This window comes from Sphaerodactylus townsendi, linkage group LG05 (assembly GCF_021028975.2).
Source record: "Sphaerodactylus townsendi isolate TG3544 linkage group LG05, MPM_Stown_v2.3, whole genome shotgun sequence".
In the NCBI taxonomy this organism is placed as follows: Eukaryota; Metazoa; Chordata; class Lepidosauria; order Squamata; family Sphaerodactylidae; genus Sphaerodactylus; species Sphaerodactylus townsendi.
Genome location: NC_059429.1, coordinates 5576040 through 5598204, shown reverse-complemented (window position 1 = coordinate 5598204; position 22165 = coordinate 5576040). Strand labels below are relative to the sequence as shown.

General features: G+C 53.7%; 3 protein-coding genes across 4 annotated transcripts in view; 1 reads left to right on the top strand and 2 right to left on the bottom strand.

The window, feature by feature from the left end:
- The window catches only part of ARHGEF18 (Rho/Rac guanine nucleotide exchange factor 18), a 29425-nt gene extending 24868 nt beyond the window's left edge, over nt 1-4557 (top strand). Inside the window, exons 12-15 of the mRNA XM_048496663.1 lie at nt 662-752; nt 1384-1711; nt 2583-2705; nt 2791-4557. Coding sequence (XP_048352620.1) covers nt 662-752; nt 1384-1711; nt 2583-2705; nt 2791-2924 — 676 coding nt within the window. The 3' untranslated portion in view covers nt 2925-4557. The remainder of the gene's footprint in view (nt 1-661; nt 753-1383; nt 1712-2582; nt 2706-2790) is intronic.
- Nucleotides 4558-5459: 902 nt separating this feature from the next.
- On the bottom strand, nt 5460-12084 carry PEX11G (peroxisomal biogenesis factor 11 gamma). 2 transcript variants are annotated; one of them, XM_048496936.1, is made up of 5 exons: nt 11968-12084; nt 11543-11728; nt 8665-8843; nt 8203-8253; nt 5460-6462 (listed from the first exon to the last, which is right to left on the bottom strand). In XM_048496936.1, the coding sequence occupies exons 1-5, from the start codon at nt 12040-12042 to the stop codon at nt 6222-6224; spliced, it is 732 nt and encodes a 243-aa protein (XP_048352893.1). In that variant the 5' UTR covers nt 12043-12084; the 3' UTR covers nt 5460-6221. The 2 variants fall into 2 exon arrangements, with proteins under 2 accessions (XP_048352893.1, XP_048352894.1); XM_048496937.1 differs by having other exon boundaries at nt 5460-6456.
- Nucleotides 12085-21012: 8928 nt separating this feature from the next.
- The window catches only part of LOC125432758 (actin-like), a 16260-nt gene continuing 15107 nt past the window's right edge, over nt 21013-22165 (bottom strand). The window contains exon 2 of the mRNA XM_048496652.1: nt 21013-21380. Coding sequence (XP_048352609.1) covers nt 21013-21380 — 368 coding nt within the window. The remainder of the gene's footprint in view (nt 21381-22165) is intronic.

The following is a 22165-nucleotide window of genomic DNA, read 5'->3' as shown; positions in this document are numbered from 1 at the left end:
AGAAGAAGAGTTTGGATTTATATTCCCCCCTTTCTTTCCTGCAGGAGACTCAAAGGGGCTGACAATCTCCTTGCCCTTCCCCCCTCACAAAAAACACCCTGTGAGGTAAGTGGGGCCGAGAGAGCTCCGAGAAGCTGTGACTAGCCCAAGGTCACCCAGCTGGCGCGTGTGGGAGTGCCCAGGCTCATCTGAATTCCCCAGAGAAGCCTCCAGAGCTCAGGCGGCAGAGCAGAGAATCAAACCCGGTTCCTCCAGATTAGATACACGAGCTCTTAACCTCCTATGCCACTGCTACTCCAGGAACCAGGTTTGATTCCCCACTCTGCTGCTTGAGTTTATCTGGGGAAATCAGATTAGCTTGTGCACTCCAACACTTGCCAGCTGGGTGACCTTGGGCTAGTCACAGTTCTTCTGAGCTCTCTCAGCCCCACCTACCTCACAGGGTGTTTGCTGGAAGGAAAGGAGATTGTCAGCCCCTTTGAGTTTCCCTATAGGAGAGAAAGGGAGGGATATAAATCCAACTATTGTTGTTCTTCTTCATTGGAGGCATTCCTTATGGGGCTGAGTCAGGAAGAAGAAACTTTGCCTTTGAATGTCACAAGGCAGTGTTGGGTTGCCTCTCTGATGAAATCTTCTCCTTGATGCCTGCCCCCTCTTGCAGCTCCAGAGGCACAGAACGCTCCTCTCCCTCAAGGGAAGGCCAATGCTGTGCTTTGGTGGCCTTAAATTCTCCCCTAATCCGCAGCAGTGGCGTAGGAGGTTAAGAGCTCGTGTATCTAATCTGGAGGAACCGGGTTTGATTCCCAGCTCTGCCGCCTGAGCTGTGGAGGCTTCTCTGGGGAATTCAGATTAGCCTGTACACTCCCACACACGCCAGCTGGGTGACCTTGGGCTAGTCACAGCTTCTCGGAGCTCTCTCAGCCCCACCCACCTCACAGGGTGTTTGTTGTGAGGGGGGAAAGGCAAGGAGATTGTCAGCCCCTTTGAGTCTCCTGCGGGAGAGAAAGGGGGGATATAAATCCAAACCGTTCTTCTTTTTCTTCTGAAATCCCTGCTTGGGTAGAGGCTGTCCTGAAGCTCATGAGGCTGGTAGTTTGGGGAGGGAGGGCTTCCTGGCCTGGTGTTTTCCGCAGTTCCAGTCCACCCGGATCTTCCTTTCTTCTCGCTGGATGTGGGCCTTCAGAGTCCCTTTCCCTGTGCCTTAGAATCCCTGGGGTGGACTGAACGAGAGACGTCGGGCAGGCAGCGCAGGTTCTCTGTCAGTGAGGGCTCTTAGCATTGGCTTAGTTTTGCTTCCTGGTTTCCTTTCGGGGAGGGCCGTCAGACGTGAGGCCTGGCCGCCAGCCCCACAGAGGCCCTTCCAACCGTTTGCTTTCTTTCTAGGGTCACCTCCCGGCACATCCGGTCACCCTCAACGGGGAAGGCCTGCAAGGAAGCCCAGGGCCTCTTGCGAAGCCCTGCGGACGTGCCGGCGGCTCTGGGTTGGACTGTTTGGAGCGAACGGAGCTCGCCCGGCGGGACAGCGCCATGGCAGAAGGGCGCCCCGTTCTGCTGCTCAAGAACGAGGTGCCGGTCCATCTCCTGAGCGCCACCAACCAGAGCCAGAAGCAGGCAGCTGTCCAGCAGCAGATCCCCACCAAGCTGGCCACGTTCACCAAGGGCAGCAAAGGCACCAAGCCCGGCAAGGCCTCCCAGCGGACGGACAGCTCAGGTGAGTCTGGGAAGCCAGAGGGGTGGCGCGTGCAGCAGCCCCAGAAGGCAGCTGGGCTGGGCTGCCTGGCGCCTTGCCCGCCCTGCCTGTCTTGGGAGTCGGTCAGGGAGACTGGCACAGTTCTGCCCTTTTGTTCTGGGCAAGAACATAAGAACTAGCCTGCTGGATCAGACCAGAGTCCATCTAGTCCAGCATTCTGCTACTCGCCTTTGGGAGCTCACGTGCAGGATGTGAAAGCAATGGCCTTCTGCTGCTGCTGCTGCTCCCGAGCACCTGGTCTGTTAAGGCATTTGCAATCTCAGATCAAAGAGGATCAAGATTGGTAGCCATAGATCGACTTCTCCTCCATCAATCTGTCCAAGCCCTTTTTAAAGCTATCCAGGTGAGTGGCCATCACCACCTCCTGGGGCAGCATATTCCAAACACCAATCACACGTTGCGTGAAGAAGTGTTTCCTTTTATTAGTCCTGATTCTTCCCCCCAGCATTTTCAATGGATGCCCCCTGGTTCTAGTATTGTGAGAAAGAGAGAAAAATTTCTCTCTGTCAACATTTTCAACCCCGTGCATAATTTTATAGACTTCAATCATATCCCTGTAGGGAAAGGAAGCTACAGCCCCTGGTGGCCACACAGGCTATTCCCAGGTCACTCTCTGGCTGGTAGAGGCTACCTCTGTTTTCAGAGAGACTCCTTCTGTTGTCCCAGGATGGGGGTGGGCACCCTGCTTCACATCCTGACTGGCCTGGCTTCAACTCCCGAGAGCGTCTTTCCTTGAAAGGGCATCTTCCCGGCTTGCAGGGGTGATCCTGGGCCCGGCTCTGCTGCCTTGGGAACAGGCCTGGCGCTGCAAGGGTTTCCTTTCTCTCTTTAGCATCAGTCGACTTGAGGCAGCTGTTCAATCCCCGGCTGGCTGGGAAGGATGAGTCCGGGTCACGCAGCAGACAGTCATCCAGCCCGGTCTTTCCGCACAGCCAGAATGCTGCCTTCCTGCCAGGTAAGCTGCGCCCAGGAAGCCAATGCGGGTGGGGGGGGGGGCTGACTGAGCCCTGGCCTCTCTCACGCCTCTCGCTCCCTCCCAGCAGATCTGCCTGGCTCTGCGGAGAGTCGCCCGGAAGCGCTGCTTCCCCCTGCCCACCTTTTCAAGCCCAACGTCGTGCACAGTCTTCCGCCTGCCCAGGATGATGCAACCAAGGAGGACATTATCTACTTCTAACTGGCACCCAGAAGGCCTTGCGAATCCTTGATGGAGGTTGACCTTCTGCAGCTTGACCCGTGGACAGCTGGGGCCCGTGGCTGGTGCCCTCTTGTGGGTTTCTCACACAGGTGCTCTTCCGTCCTTTCTGCGTGGCAGGGCCCTCGCCTGGCCAGCGCCTCTTCGGCCTTTCCATCGAACTTCGTGCCGCCCTTGAGCAGTCGAGAAGCCGAGAGCTCCGTTGTGCACCCGCTTGTCCCAGCCCTAAGCCAGGCAGCTCCGCCCCGCTTCAGTCTCCGCTGCCGTCTCCTCCTCTGTGGTTACTGGGACAGCTGCTCATCCAAAGACTTTGGCTGCCGGTGGTGTGGCAGCGGGCCGCCTTTCCCAAGAACAGCTCGGATCGCAGCGGCTGCCGAAACGTGTTCCGCCCCACAGCGCCAACGGAAGGGAATGCAGACTCTGGAGACAACTACCGGCGGGTCTCTTCTCCAGCTGCTTGGCACAAAAGGGGTGGGTCTGTCTGCTGCATTCTGCCACCCCCTGCCATTTGGTGCTGCTCTGTGACCATGCCGTGCCACTCTGCTCTCTCTGTGACAGTGATGCCAAGTGCCAGGAGCGCTCATTGCCCCAGTGACAGGGGCCTCCTGTATCCAAGGGACTGTCTAGAAGAGACTGGGACGGGACGGGAAGGGAAGGGAGGGCCTCTCTGGCTGCCCACATTTCTCAAATCAGTGTAGCTTTAAAAAAAATCAGTTCTTTCACTTTGGAATAATATCTTAGATTGTCAAAGCTGCCGTGTCTCAAAGCTCGGCTTCCCTTTCTCACTTGCCCTCTGGGCCTCAGGGGCAGCTTGGCTCTTGAGGGCTGCAGAGGAGCTGGTACCTCTTTTGCTTATCTGTCTCCGTTCTCCCCCCCCCCCCCACACACAGAAACACCCACACTTCAAAGCAGATGTCTTTGGCATCCCCTTCCTTTAGCACTGACTGGGCAGGAATTGGCTTTTCTGGCCTCATCTTCCCGATCATGTCTGACTTGGTCAAAGAGGAACAGGCCAGCCCCAGGGACTGCGCGGCCCATTCCGAGGTTGCAGCTGTGGCGATCTCTGTAAAATACCCTGGAGCGGCCCAGCAAAAGAGGACTGTGATGCTATCCCAACTGGGCAGAGTAAAAATGGGTGTGGCGTGCAGAGCCCCGGAAGCTGGAAAGATGCAGGAAGTGGAAATGGAGTGTGAACTGGGGCTTCCTTTTTTCTGGGTCTGCAACACCCTCCCCCGAGAAAAACTTCTGTTTGGCGTGAGGGCTGCTTCTATGCCTCTGAATACCACTGGTGCCATACTCATTAGTGTTTTTAAACTATGTGTATGTACAGTTTTTATATTGAGAAGAATTGGAGCACTTTAGACTGGGGCTGGTGGCTTTCAAAGGCCTTCTCTGTGTCCTTCCCATGGAGTCAGAGTTACCTTGTGCCAGGAATTGTGACCCTGCCTGCTGCTGCTTCATATCTTTAGAAACACTCGGGCTCGATGCAGCCAGCCTTGATGCCACTTGGTCTGAGTAGGCCCTCGCCATCACCCCGGCCTCTTGCCTGTAATTCTGCAGCAAACTCCCCATCTCGTCTTTTTAATTTTATTGGTAAAGTGTCTCTACTTCAAAATGTCTGTTAAATTTTTGTTCAATTGTGCACTATTTTAATGACCAGAAAGATGATCCTGGCGCACCAAGTGATTGCGGCTGGTTCTTCTCTGCAGGATGATAGGGTGGGGGTGGGGACCAAAAATGGAAACCTCATTGTGTCTTCCGATCCTCTCATTGCTGACCCCACACTTTATTTACTTGATTGGTCATGAAGTTCACTGTCATAGAAAATGAAGTCACAGTTCTTTATCTCTCCCCACCTCCACCCCACCCCCACCCCCCCCCACACACACACAAAGCAAAGCTTGGGTGATTTTCCTTGGTCAAAGTGTTAGGCAGTGAATCACCGGGGATAGATGGGCACGTGGTCGTAAAGCAGGCAACCCTTTCTCAACAGGTCAGAGATTGACCACAGAGGCTGTGGCAGCCCTCAATGACAGTGTCTGAATCCAGTCTTTGTTCTGGCAGATGCTTTCTCATTTATTTCATTTGATGCATTTATACTTTGAGACCCGAAGCAGATTACATTATTCTCTCTTCCATTTTATTGTCACAATAACCCTTCAAGGACATAAGAACAACCCAGCTGGATCAGACCAGAGTCCATCTAGTCCAGCTCTCTGCTACTCACAGTGGCCCACCAGGTGCCTTTGGGAGCTCACCTGCAGGTGAAAGCAATGACCTTCTGTGGCTGTTGCTCCCGAGCAACTGGACTGTTAAGGCATTTGCAATCTCAGATCAAAGAGGATCAAGATTGGTAGCCATAAATCGACTTCTCCTCCATAAATCTGTCCAAGCCCCTTTTAAAGCTATCCAGGTGGAGTGGCCATCACCACCTCCTGTGGCAGCATATTCCAAACACCTCAATCACACGCTTGGCGGAAGAACTGTTTCCTTTGATTAGTCCTAATTCTTCCCCCCAGCATTTTCAATGGATGCCCCCTGGTTCTAGTATTGTGAGAATACAGTTAGGCTACCAGTGACTGGCCCAAGATCACCCAGTGTGCTTCCATGGCACACGCGGGGATTTGAACCTGGGACTTCCAGATGCTAGCCCAGCACAGCCCCTGCACTCGCGCTGGATGCCTGCCACTCAGCTACTGCCACCACGGGAGGGGGCGTGGCTCCGTGACAGAGCATTCAATCTCTGGCCACTCCAGTTCAAGAAAGGGAACCAGTGGCGTGAAGGCCCTGGGTGAGAAGCTGCCGGTCTGCGCAGCCGCCTGTGAGGAGGCCTATATGGGAGAGCGGGTCCCAGGCTAAGCCTATTGGAGGAGGACGCTCTAACGAAGGGCTTGCAGCAGGAGGGGGGAGGAGCAACGCCAGTGTGCCGGTTGGTTGTTGTCAGTCTTGCTTTTTATTGTTATTGGCTCTGAATTGTCACACAAGGCACAGCTGGCTCCAGCCACTGCCCTCCAGAGGGGGTGGGTAGTCCCTGTCTGAGGAGGAGGAGGAGAAGCAGACTCCCGCCCGTCACTTGAGCTGAACAGCCTTCCCAAGTGGGGTGCAGCCGGAAGCCTCTGGGAACTCCTGCCTGCCTTGGAATCCTCACTACTGTGTCCAGCCCGCCAATCCCAAACCCTCTGAGCACTGTGTTTTCCTGGGAGCAGCAATCACCCTCTCTCCTGAAGAATCAGTGCTTCTGAAGATCATAACCAGTATTGGAGCTTTGGCCGCCTGCCTTCATATGCCAAGGCTCTTGGCACTGCCCTTGATGCAGGTTTGGTACAGCCCGGCCAGAGATGAGACCGTGCCCATGAGGCCGACGAGCCACGGGGGGGACTTCCCAGCCCAGAGCACTCCGGGAGGCAGCCAGTGGACGGCGTTGGCCAGGTCGGCCATGTTGCTGAGGATGGTGAGCGCTTCCGCTGCAGCCTGGGCTCTCAGCTCCTTGGGGCTTGCCTGCAAACTGCTGCTGCTGCAAGGAAGAAACGGCATTCCCATCAACTCATTTGCCAGCTGCGGCCTCACCTAGAGCAGTGATGGCGAACCTATGGCACGGGTGCCAGAGGTGGCACTCGGAGACCTCTCTGTGGGCATGCACACAGAGTTCATCATGGGGCGGAAAGTCACCTCCCACACACATTCTCCAGGGCTGGCCCTGGCCACTACTGAGCACCGCGTCAAAGGCCCGGCAGTGAGCAGGGAAGACTCGGCTGGTGGACCTGGTGCCTGTGCTCTGGGTGGCTGCTGCCTGAGGGGGGGGGGGGGTGCAGAGAAGACAGAGATGCTAGAGGAGGCACAGAGCAGTGAGCTGGGCTTGTTGGAGGCTAAGGAGCAGGCCGCCCCGGCTCGGGAAAGGGGTGGGGCAGAGGAAGAGGGAGCCAACCGCTTTTTTTCTAAATTGAAACCTCAGCATTCAGGTTAAATTCGTCGTGGCTGGCACTTTTGTGATAAATAAGCTGGGTTTGGCTGCAATTTTAAAGCACCGGGTCTCAAAAAAGAAGCGTTCGGCTATCACCACCTAGAGGGATGGGGAGGAGGTCTCAGCCCTGGAAGGCTGCAGGGTTTTCTTCCAGCAGCGACCTTCTGGAGCCCTGTGGAGCAGATCTCAGCTTGTCCCTGGCTCTGAACGGCCATCTTCCTGGGGCCCCTGGTGGGAGGCAGGAGGAAGAGTTTGACGATTATACCCCACTTTCTCCCCCCCCTGTGCGGAGACTCAAGGTGGCTTACAAGCTTTCCTTTCCTCCTCCTGCACAACAAGACACTTTGTGAGGCAGGTGGGGCTGAGAGAGTTCGGAGAGAACTGTGACTAGCCCAATGTCACCCAGCTGGCTTGTAGGAGTGTGCAAACAGATCTGGTTCACCAGATAAGCCCCCACTACTCAGGCGGAGGAGTGGGGAATCAAACCTGGATCTCCAGATTAGAGTCCACCCGCTCTTAACCACTACTCCAGGCTGGAGACATGGCTGGGAAGGAGACCAAGATTGGGAGGAGGGAACATGAGAACAAGACAGCTGGATCAGACCAGAGTCCATCTAGTCCAGCTATCTGCTACTCGCAGTGGCCCACCAGGTGCTTTTGGGAGTTCACATGCAGGATGTGAAAGCAATGGCCTTCTGTATTGTTGTTCCTGATCACCTAACTGTTAAGGCCTTTGCAATCCTTGCATCAAGCAGGATCAAGATTGGTAGCCATAAATCGACTTCTCCTCCATAAATCTTGTCCAAGCTCTTTTAAAGCTATCCAGGTGAGTGGCCATCACCACCTCCCCTGTAAGTGCATATCTAAACACCAATCACACGCTATGGAAGAACCGTTTCCTTTGATTAGTCCTAATTCCCCACACACACACACACCATTTTCAAATGGATGCCCCTGGTTCTAGCATTGTGAGAAAGAGAGAAAAATTTTCTCTGCTCGACATTTTCTACCCTATACATAATTTCATAGACTCTCCAATCATAGACCTCTCTGTGACGCCCTTCCTCTCAAAACTGAAGAGTCCCAAACGCTGCAGCCTCTCCTTGATAAGGCTAGCTGGTGCTCCAGTCCCTCAATCATCCCTCGTTGCCCTTCTCTGCACCTCCTTTTCTATCTCTTTTTCTATCTCTTTTTCTATCGCAGGGAAGCTCCCTGCAGTTCTGGGGAGGGGCCCTAGTCATGGCAGGAAGTGTGACCACGTCTGTGGAAAGGGACGTGCAGGGCAGGGAGGGGTCTCACCTGGGTGGTGTCTGCAGCTTGCTTCTGATTTGGGCCAGGATTCTCAGAGAGCTGGGAGGAGAATGGCAAAGACAGCATTCCAGCAGGGTACAAAACTCTGACACCCTTCTCCCCGCCCCCCGCCTATTGCCCCGGTGTGCTTTTTCAAACTCTATGGCAAAACTGGGACAATCACTGAAACTGCAGGTAAAGTTGGAGAAATCTGGCAAAACAGAAACAGGCTTGGGTTGTATAACAACCCCCCCCCCTTTGCCACAAGCCTTTTGCTGCAGGGAGATTGCTCGTGTGGGGAAGGGGGGGGGGGTACAATCTGGAGGGATGAGTCTGCAGGTTTTTATTTTATTTATTTATTTATTAAACTTTTATACCGCCCCATCCTCTAGGGGCTCTGGGCGGTGATCAGGCTCCAGGTTCCAGATCAGGCTCTGCCAGCCCCTCTCCCGTCCCCACCTGCTTTCTTACCGAGCGATCCCCAGCAGCAGAGATGCCCCCCAGAGCGCCGTGCTGAGTGCCCACCACTTCTGTGAGTTGGCACGGAGGATCTCTGCGTCAGCAGCCCAGGCCACGTGTTCACACGGGTAGTAGAGCTGGTCGGCCAGGTTGTTGAGGACGGAGAGCCAGCGCACAGCGGCATCTTCCTCCTGCCGTTTGTGAAGGGGTAAAAAAGCTCAAGGGCCAGCTGCTCTGCCTCAGGGTAGGAACTCACAATTGCAGGGGGTGGACCAAGTGCCTCTGAACATGAGCAGAAGGCTTTCTTGTCCCAATCCAGCCCCCTGCTCCTGGGGCAAATGCCGATCTGAGAGTAGCAAGAGAAAGCGGGGGAAGCTTGGAGAAGTATTTATGCCGAGCAGTCATCCCCTGCTTTTCTCTCCACCGGGCCCCAAAGCCCCCTCCTCCCAACTTCCTTCTCCCCACCTCTACCTTCTTACAATAGCCTATGAGGTCGGTTGTGCTAAGAGTATGTGACTGACCCATGGAGCAGAGATTCAAACCCAGGCCTCCCAGGATTCTAGTCTGACACTCTTAATCCAGGGCCAGCTACATTCCATTTACTTTTTCTCGGGATTTATATCCCCAGCTCTTCCAACGTGGCCTCAGGAATTGGCCACTCACTGAGGGAAACTGCTGGGCAGTGGCACTGACTTCACTTCAATTGACATTTGGGCACCTCGGCCCTCAAAAGGTTCTATCACTGATCTAGCCCCTCTGGCTCCCAAAATTAAACAGGGGCGGGGGGCGGGAGAGTGCACAAAGCTGTTCCCCCTGCAGTGCTGGCTGTCAATGTGCTGTGGTCTTGCCTGAAAGTGTGCTGACCTGTGGCTCTACTGGGCGGGGAGGCTTTGCTTTCTGACCCCACTAAAAAAGACTTCAGTCACATGAGGAAATCTGGGAGGGACCAAGTGAGCAACTGCTGGGGGCAAATCTTACCCTGGGGGTGGGGCCTGTTAGATTCTGCTGCTCTGCACTTTGGCATAATTTATTTGAGCCTGCAACCTTGAACGGGCTCTTGTCCTCTTCCCCATTCCACCAAGCTCAGTCAGTTCCTTTGATTCTGGCTGGCCCTTGGCCTCCCATACTGGCTTTATTCTCATGATAAGAGACTACTCAAGGAAGTCCAGGGTAGCTAAGCAGAGGCAAGTGATGGCAAGCCACCGCTGTCAGTCCCTTACCTTGAAAAGCCCACCAGGAATAAGAACATAAGAACAAGCCAGCTGGATCAGACCAGAGTCCATCTAGTCCAGCTCTCTGCTCCTCGCAGTGGCCCACCAGGTGCCTTTGGGAGCTCACAGGCAGGATGTGAAAGCAATGGCCTTCTGCGGCTGTTGCTCCCGAGCACCTGGTCTGTTAAGGCATTTGCAATCTGAGATCAAGGAGGATCAAGATTGGTAGCCATAGATCGACCTCTCCTCTTCCATAAATCTGTCCAAGCCCCTTTTAAAGCTATCCAGGTGAGTGGCCATCACCACCTCCTGTGGCAGCATATTCCAACCCCAATCACACGCTATGAAGAAGTGTTTCCTTTTATTAGTCCTAATTCTTCCCCCCCAGCATTTTCAATGGGTGTCTCTGTTCTAGTAAAGACAGGAGAAAGAGAAACCTTTCCCTGTCAACATTTTCTACCCCATGCATAATTTTATAGATCAATCATATCCTCCCGACGCTCTCCAAACTAAAGAGTCCCAAACGCTGCAGCTCTTCCTCATAAGGAAGGTGCTCCAGTCCCTCAATCGTCCTTGCCCTTCTCTTTTTTTCTATCTCTTCGATATCCTTTTTGAGATGTGGCTAATTCAGAACTGACACAGTACTCCAGCGTCGACTCCACGGCTTTATATAAGGGCATGACAATCCTTGCAGTTTTATTATCAATTCCTTTCCTAATGATCCCCAGCATAGAGTTTGCTCCTAATGATCCCCAGCCATGAGGCTCTTTCCATACAACTGGTGCTGTTCCTGAGCATCTCTGACAAGTGAGAAATGCCAGAAGGTGGTTTGCCATGTTGGCCCCCTGCAGCCACAACAGCACAAACTCTTATGATTCTCCAAAACTGTCAGATTTATTGTGCAGAGGTTTTGGCGAGGCAGCCCCTGCTTCATCGGCTGGCAGCAGGAGAGAAGCCGTCGCGCCCCCCCTTCCTCCAGTACAACCTCCGGAATGCCTCCCTTCCTGTGTCCGCATGGCAAAGGAGAATCTGGTATGCACATCATCATAAGAATGAGATTCAATTGCCTCTGTGTGTGTCTCTCTGTGTGTGTTAATGCAAAAGCCCCAGTGGCCAGAGAAGAGGGTAGCAGCAGGGGTCCGCCACGGGGAAGCCCTAGGGTCTCCCAATGCTAGCAGCTGAGCTACAACAGGGCACTCCTCACCACTAAGTCTGGTAGCAGGAGACCGCCAAGGATGGCGAAGGGCATGTATGGAGTAGGAGGTTAAGCGCTCGTGTATCTAATCTGGAGGAACCGGGTTTGATTCCCAGCTCTGCTGCCTGGAGCTTCGTGGGAGGCTTATCTGGGAATTCAGATTAGCCTGTGCACTCCCACACACACCAGCTGGGTGACCTTGGGCTAGTCACAGCTTCTTGGAGCTCTCTCAGCCCCACCCACCTCGCAGGGTGTTTGTTGTGAGGGGGGAAGGGCAAGGAGATTGTCAGCCCCTTTGAGTCTCCTGCAGGAGAGAAAGGGGATAGAAACTAAACTCTTTCTTCTTCTCCCCCCCCCCCCCCCCGCCCCTGTTTCCTTGTGGAGGGGGCGCTGTCCGCACTGTGGGGGTTGCCTTGCCCCCCAGCCAGAAAGGTGGAGGATGCAGCCAATCAACGAGCCCGCCGGATCCCCCCCCCCGCCTTACCTGGCCCCCCAGGCCGTAGTGGCAGGTGTGGGTCAGCATGGTGAGGTCATCGAAGAGGCGCAGGACGGTCCGGCAGTGGCTGAGCTGCTGCGCCAGGGCCAGGAGGCGGTCTCCCAGGGGGGCGGGGGGGCTCCCGGCCAGCAGGGCCCCTCCCGCCAGCTGGCAGCCGTAGCTGAGGGTGCGCATCTGCGGGGGTGGGGAGGAGAAGGAGGGCCCGGTCACGCCTGTCCCCAAGTGCCGCCCACTCCTGTCCGGGACTCCGGGGCAGTGCATCAGGGCGCTTCGCGCCAGGCTCTCCCGCAGAGGTAACCCAAGGGCCCTTCATCAAGAGGGAAGCCCCCCCAGAGAGAGGGGAGGGGACTTTCACTCCTCCCACCCCCCCACTCCCGCCCCTCACCGCGCGAGAACCACCGCCCCGCCCTCACCGCTCGGTCTCTCCCCCGGTAGGTCTCCAGCACCGCGACCAGCCTGCCGACCAGGCCCCCCTGCGCCGCCGCCATGGCAACACTTCCGGGTTCCCTCCTCCGGCTACGGGAGCCGGCTGGGGCGCGTGTGCGGAGGGAGAGGCGTGTTTGTGGGCGTGGCTTTCGGCTGCCAGCCTCCCGGCGGGGGCGGAACCTACCTTCAGCACGTTCTCCGGGGCTGTTGGAACTCCTGGAGAAAAGGGCAGTGATGGGATTTGGCAAGTGCCAGTAACGCAATCCAGTAATGAAGGAGTTAATTGTTGCATGCTAATTAGTTGCATGCTAATTGTTGCATGCTAATTAGTGAGGTCAGAAGTCAGTGACCAGGTAATTGATACCTATTGGTTGCGGGCTACATGCATTCGCAGGTATTTTAGATATATATCTTTGTGTTGCGTAACTTCAAATGCCTGCCAGCCAGTTCAGTTCAGTCTATAGCCAGTAGCCATGTAATAGTCTAAGCAGCAAGCTGGCTGTTGGTTAGCTAGTAAGAAAGATGTTTTATTGTTTTCTTCCAAGTTTCCCTTCCCTGTAGTAGTAAATTTTATTTCAGTAAAGCAACTGGTCTCTGCCTCATTATTGCATTAACTCTGCAAGGAGATTGTCAGCCCCTTTGAGTCTCCTGCAGGAGAGAAAGGGGATATAACTAAAATCCTTCTTCTTTCTCCTCCTCCTCCCCTCCCTCCCCTCCTCCCTCCCCTCCTCCTCCCGCCCTTCCTCCTCCTCCTCTTCCTCTCCTCCTCCTCCTCCTCCTCCTCTCCTCCTCCCTCCCTCCTCCCTCTCTTCTCCTTCTCTTCTTCTTTCTCCCTCCCTCCTCCTCCTCCTCCTCCTCCCTCTCCTCCCTCCTCCTCCTCCTCCTCCTCCCTCTTCTTCTCCTCCTCCTCCTACTCCTCCTCCTTCACACAGCATGCCAAGCAGACGTTGCAAGGTGCCAACATTTTTTTGGGAGACTTGTAAGACTGCAGGGCAGCCCCTGACAATGAGGCACTGGAGGTCTGGGGTGAGTGAAAATTGCCAGTTGGGGGCAGCAGAGACACTCAGATGTCCCTCTTCCAATCCTGGACAGGCTCCAGCACCTGAATATGTGTGTGTGTGTGTGTGTGTGTGTGTGTGTGTGTGTGTGTGTGTGTGTGTGTGTGTGTGTGTGTGTGTGTGTGTGTGTGTGTGTGTGTGTGTGTGTGTGTGAACATGTATTCATGCACAACTGTTTTTCTTCTGCAGAGCAAAATCTGCATGTCAGAGCAGCTTATTGGAAAGGCGAGGCAATGGATGTGGTGGTTTTTGTGACTCCGCAGCAAATGCGTTCTGATGGCTTTTTTTCTGGGGTGGGGGGCAGGGCTGATTCTGCCCTGCCCCCCCAGCATTCCTCTATGAAGGAAAAAGGTGCTGTGGGCCGCTTGCCCAGATCCCTCCCTGAACTGTGCACAGAGCCTCAGGTGAAGAAGAAGAAGACTTTATTTACAGTCAATGACCAGATATATTACAAATCTCCAAAATATCCACAGATCTCTCTCCCATATTCCAGCACTATCCATCTATATATCATTCTACTTTGTAAACACACCCAACAGCAGAAAAATACCAAACAAAACAAAAATATCTAAGGGGGGATACCATATTCAGATCATTTTTTTCTTTTCCATAATGAATAAACAGAATTTTGCTACCCATTTAGTAATATTCTCCTTCTTATCTTGTGTAATAGTTTTTTTCACAACAAACTCTTTATCAGGAAATTCGTAATATTTTGTAGTGTGGTAGATGTGACAGGCATTTTTTTTTCCTTTGCCTCCTCATAAAGGACACCTCTAAGAACATACCTATAGTTTCTACAGAATTCAGAGAGCAAGAACATAACCTTGCAGCGTAAGGTATCTTTTGATATTTCCCTTCTAAGACAGCAGAAGGTAAATGTGCACTTCTTGCAAGAGTAAAAGCAGTAAAATGCATTGGACCCACCCTCAGATGAGTTGGATGTAACCTCTGATCCTACATGGGAGAATCCGGACCCCTCTTAACCTGCTCTGCAAATGCTGACCCTGGTCCATCTAACCAGTGGTGAAGGGAGGGGGAACTGCGCCTGGGGCATGAGCTGCCCGTGCGCATCCTCCTGCCCTGAAACGCCCCCAGCCTCGCCCCAGACTTGGGACAACAATGCTGCTGGCGTGCAGGACAAGCCACCCTGGATGTCCCCATTGCCGCTACGCACCTGAATCTAACACAAGTGGATCCAATCCACTTAAAACAACACCCTTCCTTGTCTGGGATTCAGTTTCAGCTGGCACTGCCTTAGCATCCTCACTGTTGGTTCAGAGGCAAGATTGATGCAGTTGGGGGCTTGCATAATTAAATACTACAGGTCTGCCACGCTGCTGTGGCACTGTCCTTCTATCACAGTCCTAACCCGCACAGATGTCCATGTAGGTCCAATGGGATCCACAGCATAGGCCTTTGGGTGGTCAAATGGAACTCTTCCCTTTTCTCAGTTCACATTGTTATATGGTGGTGTCTTGTTTTTAGTATATAAGGTAATCCTTTCCCATTCCACAATGGAACTGTGCAGAGTGCTTAACTCATTGCACATAAGGCTGGTTGACACGCACAGTCCTGGGCTTGGGTAAGGGAGAACTGGGGCGGAGGCTATCCCAGCCAGGCGGCAGAGGCAGGGGGTGAGGGCGCCAGATCGAGGCCAGCTCCCTGGGTTCCCAAGGGCCACGCAAAAGAAGGAGCCGGGTAGTGTTGGTTCGCCCCACCCCGTGTGATTTCTTTTTTTTTAGTGAAGAGGGCAGTAAACTCCAGCTCGCTTTTAGTAAAAGAGAGCTGTGGCGAATATGGTGAGGAAGTGGGTAAGTGGTGGTTGGATGTGAGGGAGGCAGAGTGAGGTGTGAGGGGATGAGCTGATGTGTATGAGTTTATGTGTGTTGTGTGGTAGCAGTGGGTGAGGCACAGAGAGTGAAAGTTACCCGTGGCTGTGTGTGTGTGGGGACCCCACCTGACGCCCCACACGGCAAAAGTGTATGTGTTTCCACTTTCACTCAGATACCTACCAGTATTACCATTTACTGTTTTCACTGCTCATCTCTGCCCATCTGAGCCAACATCCTAAGTTCCCTCATCCCAAGTTCTCAGGCTACAGACAGACAGGCTGTGACGATATCCTGGTGACAGTTAAACACAGCCAGCTTCATGGCCTGAAGCGGCCAGGAAAAAAGACGTTTTACCTGGCTCAGGTATGAACTGTTAAGGGATTGAAGGTCTGATTACCTGCCCGCAACAAGGAGTAACATTTCGGCATTAGGGCATGACTAACAAAGTCACTGTTGGTTCCGGAAAGGTGTTACCTGGTATGTTTGGTGGTAGTCGGTGGTTTTGCTTTAGCTTAGCACCAAATGGGGAATTGCCAACCCATTGCTAAAGTAATCGAAGCGCATCCTCTGGTAAGGATCACGCTTTTAGTTCTTTGGTATGAAAAAAATCAGCGCACCGCATTGTTGTTTTGCCTTCGCCTGTCCTTCTTCCAGCAGGCAGTCTACGACCGGTTCTGTTCCGCCATATGTCCGGTTCCGCCAGTGTCACCGCCCATTGTATCCTGCTCCATCCTGTTCGCAACAACCGCCAGCGAGCCGAGCATCCCCCGTCTCGTCTTCCGCCCGAGAAACAGCTCGGCCTTAACCGCACCTTCTGGAGGCCCGCACGGCAGCCTTCCTTCCTGGCACCATCAGGCGCCCGCACGCCCGCCCGTTCGATGCGTATCCCATCACCTCCGCGTCCGCTCCATCCTTCCTGCTGCCGCGAAGCTCCACCAGTCCGTCGTTCGCCACCGCGGAGGCGGCCGCCCCTGTTCCCGGCAGCAGCCCCGGATGATGCCCTGAAATCATGGTGCCGCTTTCAGCCCGCCCGTCTGCACCACCCATCGCGCTACCACCCGCCCCGTCCCGCATCGTGCTCACATTTGCCCAGATTCCAGCCGCACCCGTTATTTGTTTCATCTGAATCTTCAACCCTCAAAGTGATGCTGTTTCAGGGTAGAGGATTCACCTCTCAAACAGTTATCACTTTCCATTTTATTTTAACCGGGGACCCTAGATTCTCCCTTTAAGGTAGATTTAAAAGAAGAATCTGAGCTCCCTGGTTTAAACACCATTAAAAGTGATTCTATTTGGGGTGGAGCCCACTGGAGGTGTTTCTTTGTGAGAGATGATGCTGACATTTGTTTGGTAAATGTTTTGCTGGGGTGACGTAGAGAGATTACAAGCACGCCCACTTGCACTGGCTATTTGGAGTTGTTTCTCAGGCTGACAACCTACCTCATAGGGTTGTCGTGATTAGGGAATTGGGAAAAGAGCTATGGGAGAGAGCCATGTATGTTTTGATGGGGGTGGGAGGTGATCGGTGAGCTGGTATGAAAAATCATTGTTTGGTCATGGTGGGGGAGGGTGGCTGCCCATACGCCGGCTGGGGCAACGAGGGCTTGGTCCCCGGGCACCAGCGCTTGCTCCAGGGTACCCCTGGGTGTGTGTGTTTAAAGTCCAGGTCTTGTAAAGCGATTTCCAGAATGGGGAGAGGAGGTGTTAGATTTGCTTGCTCTGAACTCTGGCAGGCTTCGGTGGGCTTGGCACATCTGAGAACCTGCCACAGCCTGTCTCTGCTAGTCCAGACTGGTTACAGCCTTGTGCTGAGCCAAAAGTGGACAGAGAGAGAGAGAGAGATTCCCTTGGCCTGAAATGTGTGTCTGTGTGTCCCTTTGACAATACTGCAGCCTCACATTCGGCCAGGCTGGGGAGGGGAGGCAACGGCTGCTGTGAGTTTGCTTCTGTTAATCCCTTTGCCTCTTGTCTGAAGTTCAGGCTTTTCCAAAACTCAACCAGTAGTGTTTTGATGCTCCTTAAAAATTGCCAGATTTATTTGGGAAGGGGAGGGCAGTTCTGAACCCGTCTGGCACTGCAGTCTTTCTCTCTGCCAGCTTCTCAGTTGGAGGAGACCAGTGCTTTTAGCCATTTCACAAAGAAGAAGAAGAAGAAGAAGGAGAAGGAGAAGGAGAAGGAGAAGGAGAAGGAGAAGGAGAAGGAGAAGGAGAAGGAGAAGGAGAAGGAGAAGGAGAAGGAGGAGAAGGAGAAGAAGAAGAAGAAGAAGAAGAAGAAGAAGAAGAAGAAGAAGAAGAAGAAGAAGAAGAAGAAGAAGAAGAAGAAGAAGAAGAAGAAGAAGAAGAAGAAGAAGAAGAAGAAGAAGAAGAAGAAGAAGAAGAAGAAGAAGAAGAAGAAGAAGAAGAAGAAGAATGGGTGTTTATTATATCCCCTGCCTGCAGGACACTCAAAGGCTCTCAATCTTCCTTGCCCTTTCCTCTGGCCAAACAAACACCCTGTGAGGTGGTGGGGCTGAGAGAGCTCCGAAGCTGTGACTAGCCCAAGGTCACCCAGCTGGCGTGGAGTGCCCAGGCTAATCTGAAATTCCCCAGACAAGCTCACAGCCTGTAGGCAGAGCAGGGAATCAAACCCGGTTCCTCCAGATTAGACACACGAGCTCTTAACCTCCTACGCCACTGCTGCTTGACTGTCAACAGCTATAATATTTTAATTACCTGTAGAGCTATATAAACCCAATAAATTCCTGTGGGTAAAATGTGATGACTGCCCCTCCCCCACAGATATGTCCAGAGGTTGCCCAGTTTTGTCTCTCTTTTGGGCCCACCAGCTACTTCCACACAACACAGCCCCCAAACACTGTCCCCACCCCCCCCTTCAGCCCTTTCTTAATCGCTTGGGGTGTTAGCTCCGGGAGAGGGGAGCCTCTGTAATCTCCCACCCCACCCTTCTGAAATTTACCATTAGCTAGTGACTTCCTTTGACAGTTCCCTGGATCAAATTAACAACATCACTGTGCTGAAAGGGAGTTCTCTGCCCCAAGGAGTATCCAGTCGCAATTTTGACCGAAGGAAGAAGGCAGGGGTAGACAGGGGTACACACACACACACACACACACGCACGCACGCACGCGCGCACACACACACACACACACACCGGTAAATACATAATCTTGGATTTCAGTAGGGGAGGGGGACTTCACCTAAGCTCCACCTAAGTAGTGGTGCCAGGCAGAAGGGACACTTATGAGCAGGGGTCCCTGGTCTGAGGCCAGCGTCTGGGGCCAACCGTGGCTCCCCTGAAGGCAGATGATTCGGTCTGGCCAGGTATGGCGGCGATGGCTCCATTCATGTGCAGTGGGGGGCTCGAGGGAGAGGAGGAAACCCGCCCCAACGGCCGTTGATTGCAGTTACATGATGGCAATTCCCCAAATCTCCATTTTACTTTCGGACCCAGAGTTGGAAACCTTTACATGTGGCAACGCTTCTGCTCCTCCCTTTCCTCTCGGCTACTCCATGTGTTGCTCTCAGGCTTTCTGTTCCGCCTCACTCCCATTGGCATCAGCCAGGCTGGCGAATCGCTCGCTGGCTGCTAGGGAGGAAGAACCCAGGAAGATACCTGATCCTGGGTTAGATGGAATGCTTCATTGGGAAAGTTCTGCTTTTTTTTTTTTACAGGGGAAGGTATTCCAAAGCCCCCACAACAATATTTGGAGCCCACCCTGTGCTTGACATACTTTGGTCACTGTTCTAAAAATAGACCATGACAGAAAGGCTGAAAGGTGAAATCAAACATTTTACAATCATTTGTGCATAGGAATTTGTTCATAGTTTTTTTTAGTCCGGCCCTCCAACAGTCTGAGGGACAGTGAACTGGCCCCCTGTTTAAAAAGTTTGGGGACCTCTGCTTATGAGAGATAATGTGCAGAGTTCTTCAAGAGTGTGGCAGTCTTGGGTGGGAACAGAGGTCACAAGAAGAGGATGTGTGGACAGAATGGAGCAGGCTTAGAGGAGAACAACCAGGAAGATCGGGGCCTGGAGACCAAACACTACAAGGAAAGGCTGAGAAACCTGGGAATGGTCAGCCTAGAGAAGAGGAGTTTGCGGGCGGATGTGATAGCTCTCTTTAAGGATCTGTGTCAGGATGTGGTTAGTGTATGATCTGTGGTGGCCGCCAGCTTCTTCTGGCTTTCTGCCTAGGATGGGGATTTTTGCTTGTAGGGTATCTCTACTTGCCTGTGTGAAACTATGCTTTGTTTATTCTGTATTGCTTTGAGCGTTAGCTTTGTTTATTCTGTATTGGCGGGAACGTGAAATGCCACTGTATAAAATCTACTACCCTGTTTCCCCAAATATAAGACATCCCCTAAAAATAAGACATAGTAGAGGTTTTGCTGAAGTGCGAAATAGAAGGCATCCCCCGAAAGTAAGACAAAGCAAAGTTTTTGTTTGGAAGCCTGCCCGATGAACAGAACACAAAAAAATAAGACATCCCCTGAAAATAAGACATAGCGCATCTTTGGGAGCAAAAATTAATATAAGACACTGTCTTATATTCGGGGAAACACGGTATCAGAGGTCTGAGGCTCTCAGACCTCGCATCGCCTGCATCTGACTATGACTGCCAGCACAATAAAGAACTGAGAACGGTTACTTTGGCCTGGACTTTGCTAGTTCATTACAATCTGAAAGGCTGTCGCTCAGAGGGGAGCAGGGAGCTGTTCCTGTTGGCAGCAGAGGACAGGAGGACCCACGATAATGGGCTTAGATTACAGGCAGAAAGGTTCCAAATGGATATTAGGAAAATTGTTTAGAGTCAGAGTTGTGCCACAGAGGAACCAGCTGCCCAGGGAAGGGGTGCCCTCCCTCTCACTGGCAGTCTTTAAGCAGGGCCTGGCAAACACTTATCAGGGGTGCTGTAGGAAGTGATGGAGAACCTTTTGGGCTTGGCATGTCAAAAATTTGGGAAACGCCTACTTTGACTTTGCTGGTATGTCACCCCCCCCCCAAAAAAAACAATAATGTGTGGTATTATAAAATAGAAGAAGAAGAAGAAGAAGAAGAAGAAGAAGAAGAAGAAGAAGAAGAAGAAGAAGAAGAAGAAGAAGAAGAAGAAGAAGAAGAAGAAGAAGAAGAAGAGGAGGAGGAGGAGGAGGAGGAGGAGGAGGAGGAGTTTGGATTTATATCCCCCCTTTCTCTCCTGCAGGAGACTCAAAGGGGCTTACAGTTTCCTTGCCCTTCCCCCCTCACAACAAACACCCTGTGAGGTAGGTGGGGCTGAGAGAGCTCCGAGAAGCTGTGAACTGCTGCTTTCGCACTCAGTTTTGAGGGCCGATGTATGTCCTGGAGATTCTTGGTGGAGAGGTAGACCATATCTCCCACCACTTGCCGCTTGCCGCTTGTATGAGTCTCTAGATTCCTGAAGTGCTTTTAAGAAGGAGGCCACTGATCAGCAACGAATTGCATCCATTCTTTAACCTCAGGTCCAGGAGCGTCCCCTGACTGGAGCATGGGCAGAGGGGGAGCCGAATGACCATGGACCACTTCAAAAGGAGTCTTGCCCGTGCTACTATGAACTGAATTATTGTAAGTATATTCCGCGTAGGGCAACAGGCCGACCCAGTTATCTTGCTGATAATTCACATAACACCTCAGACACTGTTCCAAAGTCTGATTGGATCTCTCAGACTCCCCGTCAGATTGGGGGTGATAGGCCGAGGAGACCCCTTGTTCAATGCCCAATAACTTCATAAAGGCCCTCCAAAAACGGGAAACAAATTGTGAGCCCCTATCCGTAATTATTTTCTTGGGGGCAGAATGCAACCTGTAAATATGCAGCATAAAAAGTTCAGCCAGCTTCTGAGCATTGGGAATGGAGGGGCAAGGGATAAAATGAGCTTGCTTAGAGAACAAATCCACTACAGTCCAGATCACCGTTTTGCCATGACTCAAAGGCAAGTCCGTAATAAAATCCATGGAGATCACCCGCCAGAGCCCGCTGGTCAGCTCAATGTCCTGCAATAATCCTTGGGGCTTGCCCAGAATGGTTTTAGCCACAGCACAGATAGGGCAGCCCTTAATATAAGCCTCAATGTCCTTATGCATGGTCTTCCACCAAAATTGTCTGCGAAGCAAATGCAAAGTTTTCACAAAGCCAAAGTGACCGGCCGACTTGGAATCATGCCCCTGTGGAGGATTTGAGACCGCAGATGGGGCGGAACATACAACAGCGAGCCACGACACCAAACACCGTCACGTAATACCAATCCGTCGCCTCCCTCTGCAAGAGGCACTGGGGACTTTCCCGCCTCCAAGAAGGCGGAGAGTAAGTGTCCGGGAGGTGATGCAGAAGGCGGGGGCTCCCCCTTCGCCTGTGACTGGGTAACAGCCAAGCCCAAGTGGGAGGGGGAGAGAATAGTGCGGGAAAGCGAAGGATCCACCTTGCGCTCCTCCCGCTCTGGCAAGCGGGAAAGGGTGTCAGCCAAACGGTTGGTTTTGCCCGGGAAAAAATGCACTGTAAAACGAAAGCGCGTGAAAAAGTCCGCCCAATGGATCTGGAGCAGATCGCCGGCCCGGAGAGCACAGAGCAGCCAGATTTTTATGATCAGTCCAGACCTCGAAGGGGTGCTCCGCTCCCTCTAAGAAATGCCTCCACACAGTAAGAGCAACCTTGATGGCACAGGTTTCCTTGTCACCAACGGTCCAATTAAGTTCAGCACCTGAAAACTTGCGGGAAAGATAGGCACGGGGGTGGAGGCGACCATCCAAAACCCGCTGAAGCAGGGCAGCCCCCAAAGCCTTGTCTGAAGCATCAACATGAACTACAAATGGCAAGTGTGGAGAAATGGCTCCTTCCCCCCCCCCCCCCCCCCCCCCCCCCCCCCCCCCCCCCCCCCCCCCCAACCCCCCCCCCCCCCCCCCCCCCCCCCCCCCCACCCCCCCCCCCCCCCCCCCCCCCCCCCCGCCCCCCCCCCCCCCCCCCACCCCCCCCCCCCCCCCCCCCCCCCCCCCCCCGCCCCCCCCCCCCCCCAACCCCCCCCCCCCCCACCCCCCCCCCCCCCCACCCCCCCCTCCCCCCACCCCCCCCCCCCCCCACCCCCCCCCCCCCCCACCCCCCCCCCCCCCCACCCCCCCCCCCCCCCACCCCCCCCCCCCCCCACCCCCCCCCCCCCCCACCCCCCCCCCCCCCCACCCCCCCCCCCCCCCACCCCCCCCCCCCCCCACCCCCCCCCCCCCCCACCCCCCCCCCCCCCCACCCCCCCCCCCCCCCACCCCCCCCCCCCCCCACCCCCCCCCCCC